At 34.6% G+C, this 17488-nt stretch overlaps 1 protein-coding gene across 1 annotated transcript; it reads left to right on the plus strand.

The window, feature by feature from the left end:
* Positions 1 to 9710: 9710 nt before the first annotated feature.
* On the plus strand, positions 9711 to 10034 carry LOC112025075 (dirigent protein 5-like). The gene has a single exon (XM_024057742.2). The coding sequence runs from the start codon at positions 9711 to 9713 to the stop codon at positions 10032 to 10034; it is 324 nt and encodes a 107-aa protein (XP_023913510.2).
* The last annotated feature ends 7454 nt before the right edge of the window (positions 10035 to 17488 follow it).

Raw genomic sequence — 17488 nt, forward strand, 5'->3', positions numbered from 1 at the left:
AGAAAAACCCACTCTTAGGATGTGTTTGTTTGAAAGTGAAATAGGATGGATGGAAAACTTTGGAGAGAAAATATAAGAGAAAATGAATTTGTGTGTTGTTTGGTTGGGAGGAGGGGAAAGAAAACTTTTATGTGGAGTCCAAACATTTTTCACTTGGACTCACACGAAATTTGTCTTTCCAAAATAGAGAGAAAATTGGGTGGGGCTTTTTTTTTTTGGTTTCCTAGGCAACATTGCCTCCTCTTTATATATATATATATATATATATATATTTTTTTTTTTTCTTTTGATTTCTTGAGCGTGGTGCTTTGTGTTTTATTTTTCCTGGGCAATGTTACCTCCTCTTTTGTTTTTTTTTTTTGGTTATATATATATATATATATATATATTTTTGATTTCCTTGGTGTGGTGCTTTATGTGTGTGTGTTTGCATTTTTTTTTTTTTTGGAAATGATTTTTTTTAATAAATTTGGGTGATTGTTTTTCCTTTTTTGGTTGCTTATCACTTTTTTTGTTTTTATTGGGTATCATTTTTTAACAAGGGTATATGAGTAAATTTATACAAACTCATTTTTTTCATCCTTCTATTTTTTCACTCCAAACTAAACAAAAATTAAGGAAATTGAAATCTTTTCTATCTTCCCACTTTTTCACCCCTCTAACCAAACGCACCCTTAATGACTATGTCCTTACTATACTAGATTGTATATATTTTATTTTACAATGAACCTAATATGGTGTATTTATAAGGATAGTACAAGAAAAATTCTATGTTTGAACATTAAATATTGGACTTGAACCTTGAGTATAACTGAGCTTAATATCTATGACACTTACTAATAGTGGTTTTTTTTTTTTTTTTTTTTTTTCAATTTTTTGGAGAAGGACACAATTTAATTGTTAAAATAGTTTAATGGCAACTAGTGAGTCTTGTCAACCTCAACTAGTTTAATTGGTAAAATATTTTTTCATTGTATAATAAATTTGGAATAGTGTAATAATAACAGAAAAACCATTTTACAATCCTCTGGTTACAGCTTACATGAGAGTGGCTACGCCTGCGTGGTTTGCATTAGGTCCAAATCAAATCCCAGCCCAGCTAAGGTCCAATCGGCATGATGTGGGCTCTTTCGTCTGGCTGCTTCAGGGACTCTCCCACCACGAAGCAAAATGGGATCTAACTTCTAACCTTAGCATTTGTTTATTTATTTACTGTTAAAATATTATTTTTGTCTTTAAATTTTTTTTCATAAACTTTAAAAAGTTCTTTTTTATTTTTAAATTTGAAAAATAGTTTTATTTTTTATTTTTTAATTTTTTTACCTAATAGTTTAGAGATAACAATATGGACGAAAAAAATAACATTTTTCAATAATTTAGGAATGATTTAAAAAAAAAAAAAATTAAGGACGAAAAGTGAAAAGAGATAAAATTTTTAATAATTTAGAGATAAAAACAAACTTTTATTAAAGTCTAGACACAAATATACTGTTTTACCTTTTGTGGGGACGAAGGTCCAAGTGTATGTTGGGACTTGGGCCTTGGGCCTTGTACAAGGAGGCTCAATGGTCCTAGAATAGATCAATAAGAAGGAAAACGTAATACCTCAAACTTCACAAGCAAACTATGACTGTAGAGGCTGGGAGAGGTTGTCTGAGAAGGAATATCCCCTCGGCTAAACGTAACGAAGAATCAAGATGTAGCTCCTGTTAGGAGTGTTCACCAAACCGCATAAACCGCACCAAAACCACCCGCAAAATGACATAACCGCACCGCACCACAAGTAATAGTGCACCGCACCGCACCATACCACATGGTGCAGTGTGGTTTGCGGTTTTATAATAAGAAAACCGCACAAACCGCACCGCACCCTCTTTATATATTAATATATTTAATTATTTTTAATATTAAATATATTATTAGTAGTTTAATAATCCTAATTTAAAATTAAAAGAATAATTTGATAATCCTAGCAAGTGTTGATTAGAAAAGTCAGCCCAAAATAAAGAAAAACTAGCTCAATAGTTTAAAACTTGGACCAAAACAAAGGGAAAAATTAGTTTTGAGCTGGGTAGAAAAAGCCTAAAATTTGAAAAATATACCAACTTCAAATCATTCAAACCACATCTTATACACCACACCGCATATGTAACCGCAAAAATGAGATGCGGTGTGATTATGATTTTGGCTAAACTTTAAACCATATCGCACCACACAAGTAACCGTAAAAATAAGGTGTGGTGCAGTTATGATTTTAGCTAAACTGTACTGCAAAGTGCGATGCTAAAAATGGCCCAAAATTGCACCGCACCGTGAACACCCCTAGCTCCTGTCATCCAGGGTGACGTTCTAAGAGGTTCTATTGATTAGGAATGGCAACGGGTTAGGTTCGGGCCGGATTTTTCCATACTCGGACCCGACCCACGAGCCAAGACCTGCAGCCCGAAACCGGTCCGTTTACTAAACAAGTTTTTTTTAGGGGCCCGAACTCGCCTCGCGGGGCTCCGCGAACCCCATCCAGCTAGGCCAAATTTGGGCCTAATTCTCAGACCAAATCATGGCGCAATCACAATCAATTTTTTTTAAAGGCCTAGATGCCAAAAATAGGCCCAATTAGATTAAAATATGAAAAAAAAAAAAAAAATTCTTACACCAAATCAGCTTGTCAAACACTGGATTGTCATAGTGTAAGATCTTGAGTATAAGTATATGCAAGTGTAAGATTTTTCCTCATTTTTTTTTTCACTTCTTTGTTAATACAGATTTTTCACCATCAAAAAAATAAAAAATACAAATCACAATCCCAAACATAAACTGTTTTTTTTTTTTTTTCTCTTCTCAATTAATACAAATTTTTTACTAAAAAAAAAAACACAAATCACAAACAGAAAACACAATCAATAAATCTCGAAGTAGTGAGGAAGATTTTGTAGATGAAGATGCGTCATTGAATATGTCGAATTTGCTGGTGGATATGGCAGAAGGGATGCTTGTAAGCCCTCCTAGGATTCAGTCAAAATCGTTTACAGCCGAGAGGGTGGTCGGCGGTGAGAGCTTGAGAGAGAAAGGGTGGTCAGCGGTGAGAACTTGAGAGAGAGAAAGAGAGAAAGGGTGGCAGAGATCTTGAGAAAGAGAGAGAGGAGGCGGTTGAGAGGTGAGGAGCGTGATTGTGAGTGTGCTTCTGTGTGAGGGTGAGGCGTTGAATAAGGGTGAGGGAGGCTGTGTGTGTGAGGGTGAGGCAGTGATTGAGAGTGAGTGAGCTTGAATGAGGGAGTGAGGGTGAGGAGGGACTAAGGGAGGCGTGAGTTGCTACTGAAGAAATGAGGGACTTTAACTTTAGAGTTAGTTATATATATATATATATAGGGGGTTTTGGTAATTTCAAGATAATCGGGTTATATCTGGGTTGGCTTTCGAATTTTTTTGATAAAACTCGGACCTAATCCAGACTCGGTTTGGGTTTTTTTTTTTTTTTTAAAAAACCCATACCCGACCCTATTCCTAATCAGATCGAGTAAAATCCGGCCCATTAGGGTTGGGTTGGGTACCTGCGGATCGGGCAAAAATTGTCATCCCTACTATTGATAAAGACATGCACTATGAACGTACTAGAAGAATGGGAGTTAGGAAATATTTAAGGAAAAGCTGCTGTCACAACATTGAATACTCTGCAGCTAAATTTATGGTCGCATTTATGTGGAGAAGGCCCCTGAACAGTGCTGCCTTGGCTATTCCAACTCACAGAAAGCCAGAAATGGTATCTGAAGGGACAAGCACTCAGGTAGTAGCCTAGATGATCAATAAATGGAGAGCCAAGATCATTCAAAGGGAGGTATATAATGTAAGAGACCCCTGAGGAAGAAGGGGACCGAAAAAGAGAGAGAGAAACATTGTAGCAATCAAGAGCAAAACTTGTAATTGAACTTGAGGATCAATACAAAAGAATTGATCTCCTCGGACCTTGCTTATTAACATTAGTATGTTCATTGTATTAAGAAAGAATATGTCAGTAGTTTAGCTTGGCATCAAAATTCAACTAGCCCTTTGTCCCACACATCTATCCACAATCAAGTGTAGTTCACGGGTTCCCCAATTGCTCCTATCTCTCAACAAAGGTCATGTGAGTATGCAATTGCTTCGGATGCTTCACTATAAAATAGATCGACCCAGTTCCCATTCTTTTCTGGTGCACTCGCTTTATATCTCCAACACACAAGGAAAAATGCGGTGGGAAGGATACTACAACTAGAGTCATTTTTCTTGGGTCTTGTTTCTATTGAGACTGCCTGGATGTGAAAGGCAGTATTAAGAGACCAATCGAGGTTCATAAAGCTCTACTCCCAAGGGCGGCTTGATACATTTGAGGGTCTAAGGCGAAAATTGGAATTGAGGCCTTTTATATATTTAAATATGACTTAAAAAATTAAATATTATTTAAACTCTATTATCTTGTTTAGATGCAAAATTATTACTAATTAATAGGAACCATGTAGAAATTATTTTTTATTTTTATTTTTATAGAAGGTCTATAGACCCAACAAATTTGACAAACATTTCACACCTGTTGATATGATAGAATGATAGTAATAAGTAAAAGAATGATGTTATTAGTGGACCTAGATGAGAACTAGTAAAAATTTGGCAACTCAATTGTTGAGAAAAATGTTGTAAATTTTTTTTTTTTTTTTGTGTATTGCTCTTTTTTTTTTTTAGAAGTGATACGTTCACAATAGAACCCATCACTGCTACTTAAGATTTTTTATAAATGTGTTGTAAAAAATTTTGTGAAAGTAGCATTTTATCTATCTTTTTTTCTTGTTTTTCATTTGATAAAAAATATTATTTTATTTATTGGCTAATATTTGGGTTTAATTAAAATAAAATTTGGGACTTTTTTTATACTTAGGGCCTTAAGCGATTTCATCATTGCATTTGGTTTTAAGTTGGCACAATTTACTCCTAACTTGGCTTCATCGAATAGGTCGAGCTTCGAGAAAATAGATTTATCAGTTTCTTGCTCATGATGACCAAGTTACATAGGAATCAACACTAGGGTTTCAATACATATTTAAGCATATTTTAGGTCATCATAACAACAGAGAACATTAAGAGCATCAACATTTGAGCTTCTAAAAAAATATTTTACAACTCAAAAAACTTACTTTATCTTTTTAACAACTCATCTAACAATTCACCCAACATCCCAACTTTTCTTTTAATGTACAACTCATTAAAATAATATAAATTACCTTACCCAATTAAATAATAATTAAAAAAAAATATTTCTCTCTCTCTCTACAGTTTTTTTTTTTTTGGGTCTTTTGGACCAGTTCAATTTTTTTTTTTTTTTTTTTTTTTTTTTTTTTTTTGTGGGTCGGTTGCATTTCATACATGCATTTTTTTAATTTTTTTTTTTAGACAAAATTTAGTTACAAAATTGATTGTAACCTTAGGCTACAAACTCACTCAATAAAATAAATATTACTACATATTTTGAAAATCTAACCATTGAATTACATGTTCTTTACACTCTTAATACACATGTAAATTTTTTTGTCAATCGGATATTATTTACTATATAATCTATAATCTTATATTTTATGTATAATTTTAAATTACAAAAACTTGCAATTTAAAAATTTGTTGATGACATAGCTATTGATCTTTAATTTTCTTGAAATTTTGCAAACATGGAGAATATAAGAAGAAGATATAATTTAATGGTGAATTTGTCAAAATTCACCTCTAATAAAAAGATATTAAGTGAGTTTGTAGCCTAAAGTTACAACAATTTTGTAGCTAAACTTTGTCATTTTTTTTTTTTTTTGAGAGAGAGTTTCAACTTATGGCATCCGCTTCTGATGATAGCTCTTTATCATCAGATCAAGACACCAATCAGTTTTTGGTATAAGCGGGGATTGAATCTCAGATCTCTTATTCAACTATCAAAAACTTTACCAGTTGAGCTAACTGCATTTGATGTGTCTATCTTACTTCATTTTAAGTATGGCTATTTCATAACTTTGTCTCAAAAATAAAATAAAAATTTTCAACTTTGTTAGGTTAAATATTTTATTACACTCATTTTATATCCATTGCTTAACACAATATCCACAAACAATGCATTGATGTTCACGTTTTAAGATGTGAAAAGGTGATGTCATGTTTAAAACAGGAAAAGTGGCGAGAGAATGATTATCTACTTTTCCTTGCTTAAATTTGGGCAAATCTTGCCTCAAAAGTATTTAAAAAATAATTAAAAAATGTGTGCAAATCTGGCTGAATTTTAAAATTTCTAGAAATTAATAAAAAAATTAAAAAAAAAAATTTTTTGGGTAGGTGTTTTCTGTTTTCAGTTCAGGAAAACAAGATCATTAGTGATTTTTTTTTTTTTTAATAAAAATTTAAAAATTCATTTCATGCAAACTTTATACAACTTAAGCATTTTCCTTTCACTTAAATAGTCTTATAAGTCATAAGAATATATCATCTCCTACATACGTCCGTTCCATGGAGCATGTGCAAGAGATATCCTCTCCATAAGTCATTGTCAAACTTATGAAATCCATATGTTGTAAGATGCATATAATATCATTCATGGAGATAATAAAAAAGGGAAGGCCCAACCTATGGGGCAAAATTTTAAGAATAATAAAAGTACAATTACATTGTGTGATAGAGATGGACAATAAAAATTATGTCTATCAATATTCCTCCTCTAATGAGAATAGATCCTCCATGCTTGTTATTACAAAAATAATTACAAGTTGACATGATAATTAATTTGATTGGTGTTATATCAAACTAAATAAATGAGTTTTTTTAATTACTTTTTTTTTTTTTTTGGTGTATTTAGAAGTTAAAACATCAAATCTTGTGTGTCATGTGTAGTAAAATTTATAATACCCAAAAAATTGCTCTTGTTAATTATGTGGAAGGGAATATTCCTTTTGTATTTTTTGTCTTTTTTTTTTTTTATACTAAAAACAATAAATTTTTTCTTATTTTTGAGAGTCTATTCCTTCGGTATTTGAGAAACTACTTTGTAAACCAAGTGCACTACACCTCATTCTCACATAAATGTGGGTTCTATCATCTATGTGTAATCCACCTTTATGTGAAAGAAATAAGTAATATACCGAATGTATTGAATAATTTTAGTGACTATGAAAGCTTTTTTTTTTTTTTTACATCCTTAGATATTTAAGCTTTTTTTTTTTTTTTTGTCTTCAATTGATTTCATGCTAAAATTTTAGAACGAAATTATTTAGAAACAAAAGGAACAAGTAAGTAGCAATTTCTTTTTTTCTTTTGGAAGGGGTGGGGGAGGTGAGTTTGGAGCCGCCACATGGAGTTAGGTTAGTGGGAAGGTGTCATCCAAGATATGAGCTCATTGGCTAAAAGGGGAATAAAAATAATTTATCCCACTTTTATTGCTTCACAAATGCAATATATATATATATATATATTTTTCAATTGAAACTATAGTTATTTTATAAGGAAAGAAAAAAAAATGTGTGAAATTATGATTGGTGTATATAACGTGAAATACTCAAAGTGGGAATGAAGATTTTTATTAATGGAGAAGATTTTTTTTTTTTTTTTATTGTTTTAGTTAGTTAGTAAGATGTGTAATAATAATAATCTCTAAAATATAATTTTATATTTTTGATTGATAGAAGGGTACACTCGAAAAATTTTGAAACTTTATAACCACTGTATTGCTCAATATTAAAAGATTCAAAATAAATAAAAGGTGTAAGGACTAGATTTGAGTCTTAGCCCAAAAGAAGGATGGACTTAGACCCACAAAACCCAAAATAATGAATTTATAGAGAGTGGGTAGGAAAATTGGTTTTTAGTGAATTAGTCAACAAATAAGATAGATCTTGAAGACAAGAGAATGAAGATAAATAAGTTTAAACTCAAGAAAATTGTCCTCGGCAAGGTCCGAGGAGATCAATTCTTTTGTATTGATCCTCAAGTTCAATTACAAGTTTTGCTCTTGATTGCTACAATGTTTCTCTCTCTCTTTTTCGGTCCCCTTCTTCCTCAGGGGTCTCTTACATTATATACCTCCCTTTGAATGATCTTGGCTCTCCATTTATTGATCATCTAGGCTACTACCTGAGTGCTTGTCCCTTCAGATACCATTTCTGGCTTTCTGTGAGTTGGAATAGCCAAGGCAGCACTGTTCAGGGGCCTTCTCCNGTCAAAAAGTATAAATTAATTAAGATGTGTTAAATCCACAATACTTTCACAACATATTTTAGGTAATAAGTCGTTACTGATTATAATTTGAAACTACTACTAAAATTACTTTTTTGTCAAACAATAACTGTTAGTAATAATCTTTTACTTAGAATCTATTGTGAAAGTGTTGTAAAAATATTGTAGACATAGCATTTCTCAAATTGATTATAACTTTATTTGCAAGAATAAATTGTTAAGAAAAGCATATTCAAAGCTTGTATCAGTTGGGAATAAAAAAAATATTAGGATCATGACATTCAAAATTTTATTTTAAGGATAAAAAAAAATATTATATATAAACAAAAGTTGCCAGCTTAGGTGGGTTCAATTGGACCACTGGACTAGAGGTGCCGCCCCTGATGACATAATTAAGCAATAATGTCAAAAGTTTAAGTTAATATATAAAAAAATGGATTTAATCATCGATCGATATTACTACCTATTAATCAAATGTAGAACCTTATGACACATACCAGTGCATAATCACTAATCAAACATACAGGCAACTATAACATGATATTTCTTTATACTCCCTTTCACATCCAAGCAGTTTCAAAAGAAACCAAAACCTAAGACAGATGACTCTAGCTAGTTGTAGTATTATGATGGGGTGCTAAATATCCACTAGAAATAGAACGTGACTATTTCAAAATGCAAGAAACAAGATACATTTACTTTTGAAAAAATAACTTTGAATTCACGAGGGAATACTTGAGACCACGAGGTGATAGGTTTCTAAAATTCACCAAAAAAAAAAAAAAAAGTCTGATATTTTACTGTTAATTTAATTAATTGAATTTAAAAAAGGTTTACAGCTAGGTAAAATTTGACTGAAAAGAAACTAAATTATAAAACAGATCATAATTTATCCCCTACATTAATAGGACCATAATTTGACTTAAAAAGTATTAAAAGCATCTAAAAACTAAGAAATAATACACCTAAACCTAAAATTTCAAAAATTACAAATTAAATGCCAAAATTAATTATAAAAAAAAAAATTTAAATAGTAGATTATGTCATACATTGTATTAAAAAACAAACTAGTTGAATTTTGATGCAAAGCTAAGCTACTTAGAATCTCTGTTAATAAAAAATAATGGATCTAATCATCAATCTAACTCCCTATGAATTGAATGTACAACGATGTTACACACTCTTGTCAACAATTCATAGCAATGGATGTCATGGAATTTTTGTTGGTTAAACCCCCTGTCAGCAACTCGGCATGCATAATTGAGCGTGCAATGTTTCACTTTCAAACTTTGGTAGGAATAGGACAGGGCAATCACTGTTGGGCGGGGGGAGGGTGGTGTTGGGTTGCGGGGAATGTCAGAACTTTAAAGGTTTAATTAAAAATTAAAAAGGGGAAAAAAATTAAGCACTTGGAAGCAGCTTATATAAACTGGATTAAGCTGCCAATCTCCAACACAATGCCCATTAGCCAAAAACCAACAATGAAAGAGCTTGTAGAGAAATCATTTTTTATTCTCTTCTCCATCTTTGTTATATGCCAATCTGTTTTGGCATCCAAAAAATCATTGAGAAACAAAGAACCTTGCAAGCTTCTTGAGCTTTATTACCATGACATTCTCTTTGATGGCACGGATTTAGCTAATGCAGCATCGGCACAAGTCACAAATAAGACTACTTTTGGTGACTTCAACTTTGGCATGTTGGCTGTCTTTGATGATCCTGTTACAACAGACCAACATCTTCTTTCTCCTCCTGTTGCAAGAGCTCAAGGCTTCTATTTCTACGATAAGAAAAATCGTTATTGAAAGCTCGAAAATGTGTTGAAAATACAAAAGCTATTTAGGCCCCTCCAATTAAAGTTACGGCTCGATAGATTTTACACTAACTTACTACAAAGTGCAGAATAGTGTAAATGCGAGCGGATGAACAAATAAGCTACTCTAATCCATAAACTAAGCAACACAGCGGTATAATGGAATATAAAAGAGTAGGGAAAAAGGATGCAAACATAGGAAACACCGAGACATGTTTTCGAAGAGGAAACCGAAGAACTCAACGAAAAACCTCTCCCCACCCTCTAAGCGGAAATTGATCCACTAGACAATCAGTTGGGGTACATGGGTTAGCAAGAGACCCTCCAAGCCTAATCTACCCAGTGCACCTAAGCCCTCCAAACTCCTACTCCAACAAGGCTTCTCGGAACCGTGTCTTGTCTAGCACCCCGGATCCCGCAACAAGCTCCATGTTGCATCTGCCATTCCAAGCTTCTTCCAATGCTTCCCAACAGCACCAAAACGTCAGACAGCACTCTCAAAAGGTGTGGTAAGTGTTTGGATTGCCAACCTCTCAATGGTGTGAAAATGTAGAGGGAAGGGTTAAGGAGATACCACAAGCAAGTGTATAGAGAAAGGTAGGGATGACAATCTGTAATTCCCAATGTATTTGGCTAGAGTTTTCTCTCTGAAGCATTCATCAATATTTGTGGGTAATGAGAGTATATTTAGGATAGGTACAAAAAGTGTGAGTCAGTCAGTACAAGCTGGCAGAACAGATTGCCTCACGGGTGTCTCGGGGGAAGGCCTTACCTGCGAGATACTCGTGAGACACAGTTGTCTCCACTTGGCCTGACTTTTCGCATTCCAGCATGTGCATGGCACATAATTCATTTCACAAGAAGCTAGGTCGCGACATACCTGCAAGAATTCTTCATCCTTTAAATGCTTAAGTCTTCACACTCTCTCTCTATCACACATCCCTTACAACAAATCCCACACTAGATACAGGGTATGAACGATTGAAAATGATTACCATCAAATTTGCCACGGAATACAAGCCAACAAAATACTAGTTGTAAATAGCAACTTTACAATCTCCCCATTTGGCTATTCCATGACAAAACCCTAAAACAGACTCTAGACTTAAACGTGAGTTTGGGAACAAAGGTAAAACTCACTCACACCTAATTCTAGAGTCTGATAAGCTCTTGAAACATATGAACAAATATCTCCTGAAACACAACAACACAACAACATCATTGTATGCAGAAAAACTTGAAAAGCATATGGAGCAATAATAGCATGATCAAGCAAAATGAAATAGAAACACTAGATCATGGCAAGATCAAACAGGCAATCACTCTACAAAAGCGATCACTATGCTCATTCACACAAGGAATGAACTTCCAGACATGCAAGATGATAAGCTCATTTGAAGAGTATCATTTGCAAATCCAACACTCAACCAATGCGAAATACACGAAGTATTTGCATCTAGGAACAATCCTACAAGTGCACAAGAGTGTTGTACTGAAGTAAAATGTATGACATTAAACATCAAGTACACAAGCAAAAAGGCTGCATAAGCAAGACACTACATATGCATGGCACAAACCATAATAGCCTACAAGCATGCAATTAAACAAACCCTAAAAACTTACAAATGCAACATGGGCATAAACAAGACATGCTACAAAGCATAGAAAATATCACAAAAGAACTATTGAAAATATACTGAAATAAAAACAAAGTATCAAAGCTTTAAACCAAAAGCCGTAAAACAGTTATAAAGACTAAAAGAAACTGAATAAAACCGTCTGTAAGACCAATAACCAATTTTACTATGTTTCTAAGCTATGCTCCCCTTAACGCTGTGCAAGCTCTTCTCCAACTCTCCCTCAAAATTTTCTTCCCCTTTTTGACCGGAATGGCCAAAGGGCTAGAACTGATTGACTCTGAATCTGAGCCTTGCTCCATAGACAAGTCTTGTATCTGTGAAGATAGCACGGTAATCTGTCCTTGAAGATATGCAAACCGGTCCGCGGTGTGCTGTACATGAGAATCCAGCACTGTAGACATTTAATCCATTTTAGCTAGTAATAGATCAAGTTTTCTCAAGCCTTGTGGTGGAGCCGAAGATGATGGCTGTGCAGTTGGCTCTGGAGTCGAGGTGAACCTATCAATCTCCTCCTCTGTATCTCCACCCTCATCTTGCTCAACACGAGGCTGTGGGATGGTATGCACACCAATCTTGGAGCCCTTGATGTGTGCAGTACTCCTAGTCAGTGTATGACCACCAATGGGGTAGTCCCTCTGAACAACTGTGAGGCCACTAGGTAGCTTGAGCTTTGCCTTAGCAATCAATCCTATGATCAAGGAAGGGAACAGCATCACAGTTCGTGAATTCTGCTTTGTGATGCTTTTCTTCAGGACATGCATGATATGACCACAAATGTCAATCTCCTTATGTGTAAAGAGATCATACAGGAATCTTGTTCTCTGAGCAGATAGAGTGGTGAGATTGGTGACCGGATACAGATTATGAATCATCACATAACTTAGTGTCCTTATTTCCAAAGAGAATTTGATGGTGTTCATGGATGATTTCTTCGGTTCACCACCAAAAGCTGTAATCATCTCAGCAATAGAGCCCAATCTATCCTCATATGCAACTGTGATTGGCTGAGATGGAGGACGAATTTCCAAAAAGTCTTGGATGATCTCTCTCGTAATCACAAATTCCTTGTGTCTTACCCAACACTCAATACAATCTCCGTTGACTGTGGCAATTGAGAAGAACTCCCTGATTATCTCTGAATAAACAATCCCTATTAGGTTCAGCAACTTGGTCTAGGTTCTATCTTTGAACACGTCAGGGATGAAAGTGTCCTCAAGAGTTTCTAACTGAACCACTCTCTCCATGATGATCGTCTTGTCCTTATAGCAGTCATTGTACTTCATATATATTTCCGCGGACTTGAAATGATCAGAATTAGTGCGTGCACGCTTTGAAGTTGGTTTCTTCTTAGCTGCATGCTTGGTGGGAGACATCTACACAATTTCACAAAGCAGAAAGGAAACAAGTGCACAAACACCATAACAGAACACACAAACAAAAAAAAAAACTTGATTAGATTCAAGTTAATCCCAAAGCACATGAAAGCAATCCTAAAGCAGATCATAACCAACTCAAGGAATATGCAACAACATATAAAACAAGAAAAAATAAGCACAGTGCATGAAAGTAAGTAACTGTGCATGTGTGTGCATCTGTGTGCATATGCTGATGCATATGTGTGCAGCATGAGATGCAGGGGGTGTGCCTAGAGGGTGCCTAGGTGTATGCCTAGTGAGTGCATCATGAGCAAAGTGTAGGAAACACTTGAACAAAGACCAAACCAAGTGAAGTAAGGTTAAACATATGAAAATTCATAAATTGGAACTCACATGAATAAAATAAAGCACAAAAATGTCACTTGGGCATTTTATCAAACACCAAACATGTGTTGGGCTTTGTGGAGCCTAGTTTATTTTTGACCCGTTTTGTAGCCCATTGTAACCCTGTAAGCAGGATATAAAAGCCGCTTTTATAATTAGGGTTTGATACTACTACTGTTTTTGTGTTTTTAGAAGAGAAAAACACTGTAGCCGCACTTTGTATTTTTCTCTAATAATAGTGAAATCCCTACAACTCCGTGGACGTAGGCAAATTGCCGAACCACGTAAATACTGTCTTGTGCATGTGATTATTTTTCTTTGACGTGTGTTTTCTCTATTTTTTTTTGTTTCTCACATGTTGGAATTTAGGTTGAATTCCCAACAACATGCACATATGAACTCTAAACATGAACAATGCATGAACATGAGAAAATCTACCCTTAATACATGTTAAAATGCCACAAGGGGCCAACACAGATACACAGAAAACAAAAGGGACATGGCCCAAACAAAAAATATGACAAATTAACACCCAATTTAGAAAACCAACCCAAATTTTTGAAAATCCCCAATTAACAAAACCCTAACAAAAATTCTGCAAAATTTAAGTAAAAACTTAAAAAGGAATAATTTGAAAGACATACCTTGAAGAAAGAATACAGAAAAGACGCTTGGATTGAAGGGGTTTGAATGAAATAGTAATTTTGGAAGAAAAGGGCTCGAAGGAGTTTGAGCGAGGGAAGAGTTTTTGATTTGAAAAACTGTCACATCAGCAATATAAAACTGAAAACACGCGTTTTTCGCGGGTTACAGAGTAGTGACACAGTCACAATACAGCCTTGAAAATGGCCACTGAAGCACAAAAAATTTTGTGAGAAGCTTTAAGTTGCGAAATAGTAGCGATACCTTCTGTCTGAATTTTGAAAAATTCCAATTTTTGGTCAAACAGCATTTTGCGAGAAGCTGTTGGTCGCGAGACAGTCGCGATACAGTCGCGAGAGTTTCTGTGTGACATAATTGAAAAATTATTCCCCTCAAGCCCTTTTCGCAGGAAGCTCTAAGTTGCGAGCTTCTCGCAAAACAACCCCTGAACCAGTTTTTTTGAAGGAAAACACACAAATGCATTTTTAACAAAAACAAAAGACACGAAAGTATAAAATCACTTCCAAAAACAAATAAAACATTCAAAAATCTTTTTGGATTTGATCAACCAGTTCTTGAGCATACACATCACATTTGAATATGTACAATCACACAAATGAGATAGGCATTGATTAAATCAAAGTCTTGCGTGTTGTGTGTGAGTATCAAATGTGGAATAGTCTATAGACTAGAGCGAAGCTTCAATGATTAATTCAATCGAGTCATACACAACTGATACGAAATCAAGTGGACTATCTGCATTATAGAAATGAGTATATATGACCTCCCACACATTGAATACAAAACTTAGAAGCTTTTCATTTGGCTTCTGCATAAGGCATAACAATTGGTCCAATTAATTTTGTTTGGACAAAAACATCTCATTTTTGAAATTGGTGCTTGAAATTTATGATATTTCAACATTAATGATTAGCCTTTGGCTTTTTTAGTACCATATAGAACACATTAAGAAGAGTTGCTTTCCCTTTTTCCTAGTCGAATACTAGTGTGTGCGACATGCTTTTGCAGCTCAATATCTCTTTTCATTTGGAGATTTACATTTGGTGAGCTCTTTTTGCAAAAACATAAAAATAAAGTGGGAAGAGATATAGACACAAGTCTATGCAAGTATTAAGACCAACAAGACTATTGACCAATCATTCATGACAAGCTTGAAGATCTATTTACAATAGTCACACATAGCGTTCAAGATTTCTCCCACAAATAAATGAGTGCATACATGACAAGCCAAGATCGTAAATGCACTACGCCATAAGTATAAAGGTACTAGGCCAAACTCACATGTGACATACACAAAACAAGTGATCAAACTTTTGAGATTTTTCAATTTTTTATGGGTTTTTGAATTTTTGAACACACCCAAAATAGAACAAGAAAAGTAAGATCAACAAAAACAGTTGGTATAAACCAACCGGATAAACGAACAACAGCAAAAAGAATGCAATGCATGAAATGATGCAACAACAAATGTCCCTAAACATTGAAAGAATTTATGCATGGACATGTTATAATGCTTATGCATGAGTACCCCTCTTCACCCACACGTCACGTGCGTTTGGGGTGATATCCTTAACGGATTGGGTACGAGAGTTTGGACTTTCAAACCTTCTGGTGAAACTCTCCAAGCAAGTAGTGAAGGCACCGATCATCTTCATCATATTCGTCATACCGGGATCATGATTTTGACTTCTTGGTTGCTCACCACCCCAAGACCTCATATCATTTCTCCTTCCTTGTGACCGAAGTGCGCTTGCATTGTTGTCTAATCTTAGCTTTTGACAATTAGGTCTGGTATGTCCTTGCAGTCCATAATAATGACACACATAATCCGTTCTAGGACCCCGTTGTGATCTTGGGAGAGATCTTCCTCTGGTTTCATATTTAACCACAGATTGATTTTGGGGCTTATTCACCATTCGATGCTCAACCACATTCTTCTTCTTTACATCCTCAACTTTCTCAAGAATGGGCTCTTCATCAATTGTCTCATTTGTCTTCACAAACTTTACTTCTTTGGTGACTTTGGCTGATGAGCAGCTTCCTCCGTTGTATCCCAGCCCGGACTTGTCTGAAGAAGGTTTTTGAGATGATATAACATCTTCTAACTTCTGAGAGGAGACTCTCTCTATCTTAGCATGAGCTTGCACAACCTTTTGCTCAAGAAATCTCACTTTTGTATATGCTTCAGACAACTTGCAATTTAGTGTCTCAATCTCACACTTAGCCTCTTTATATCTAATCAAGAGACTTCTGTAATCTTCCTCAGCTTTCATCATTTTCCTTACAGCAACCTTGGCTACTCTAGAATACTCTCCCGACTTCTTAAGTAGTAAGGAGTAATTTTCTTGAAGATTAGCTGTATTCTCTTCCTCTTCAGCATCTGATTCTTCCACAATCCCAATAAACTCTGAATCAGAATGCTCACCAAGCTCCTTCACAAGTGCACCCAAATCATCCGATGACTCCACATGAGCAATGGTCATGAAGGTGGAGTAGTTTCCCTCTCCATCACAGCTCTCTTCCGAGTCAGAATCAGAAGATTCTGAATCACTGAGCGTCGTGGCATAAGCCTTGCCTTTTCCCCTCAGAAAATTTTTTGAGTTGCCAAATTTTTACTAGTTCTCATCTAGGTCCACTAATAACATCATTCTTTTACTTACTACTATCATTTTATCATACCAACAGGTGTGAAATGTTTGTCAAATTTGTTGGGTCTATAGACCTTCTATAAAAAATAAAAAATAAAAAAAATCTACATGGTTCCTGTTAATTAGTAATAATTTTGCATCTAAAACAAGATAATAGAGTTTAAATAATATTTGATTTTTTAAGTCATATTTAAATATATAAAAGGCCTCAATTCCAATTTTCGCCTTAGACCCTCAAATGTATCAAGCCGCTGTTGGGAGTAGAGCTTTATGAACCTCGATTGGTCTGCTTAATATTGCCTTTCACATCCAGGCAGTCTCAATAGAAACAAGACCTAAGAAAAATGACTCTAGTTGTAGTATCCTTCCCACCGCATTTTTCCTTGTGTGTTGGAGATATAAAGCGAGTGAGAGATTGTATCATAATTTATGAAATGGCCATGACTTCGACACTATAATCAAGAAGTAGATACCTCTTTATACTGGTACTTTAATTGTTGGCCATTGTAAAAAATTGAATCCTGCACATTTGCTTTATGTTAATATTTTCCTCTAAGAATGGTATTGTGTATTGTTATTGGTTGAAACGTTGTCTTCAATATTAATATATACCCTATTAACTATTCTGTGTTGTTGGCAGTTTTATTACTTGTGTTCTAATTTGTATAAGATTGTATTACCATGCTTGGAATGGCCAGACTTTGGTGGTAAAATCAAAGTATTACGGTAGTTAAA

The sequence above is a fragment of the Quercus suber genome, unplaced genomic scaffold (genome assembly GCF_002906115.3).
Source record: "Quercus suber isolate HL8 unplaced genomic scaffold, Cork oak 2.0 scaffold_332, whole genome shotgun sequence".
NCBI classification, from domain to species: Eukaryota; Viridiplantae; Streptophyta; class Magnoliopsida; order Fagales; family Fagaceae; genus Quercus; species Quercus suber.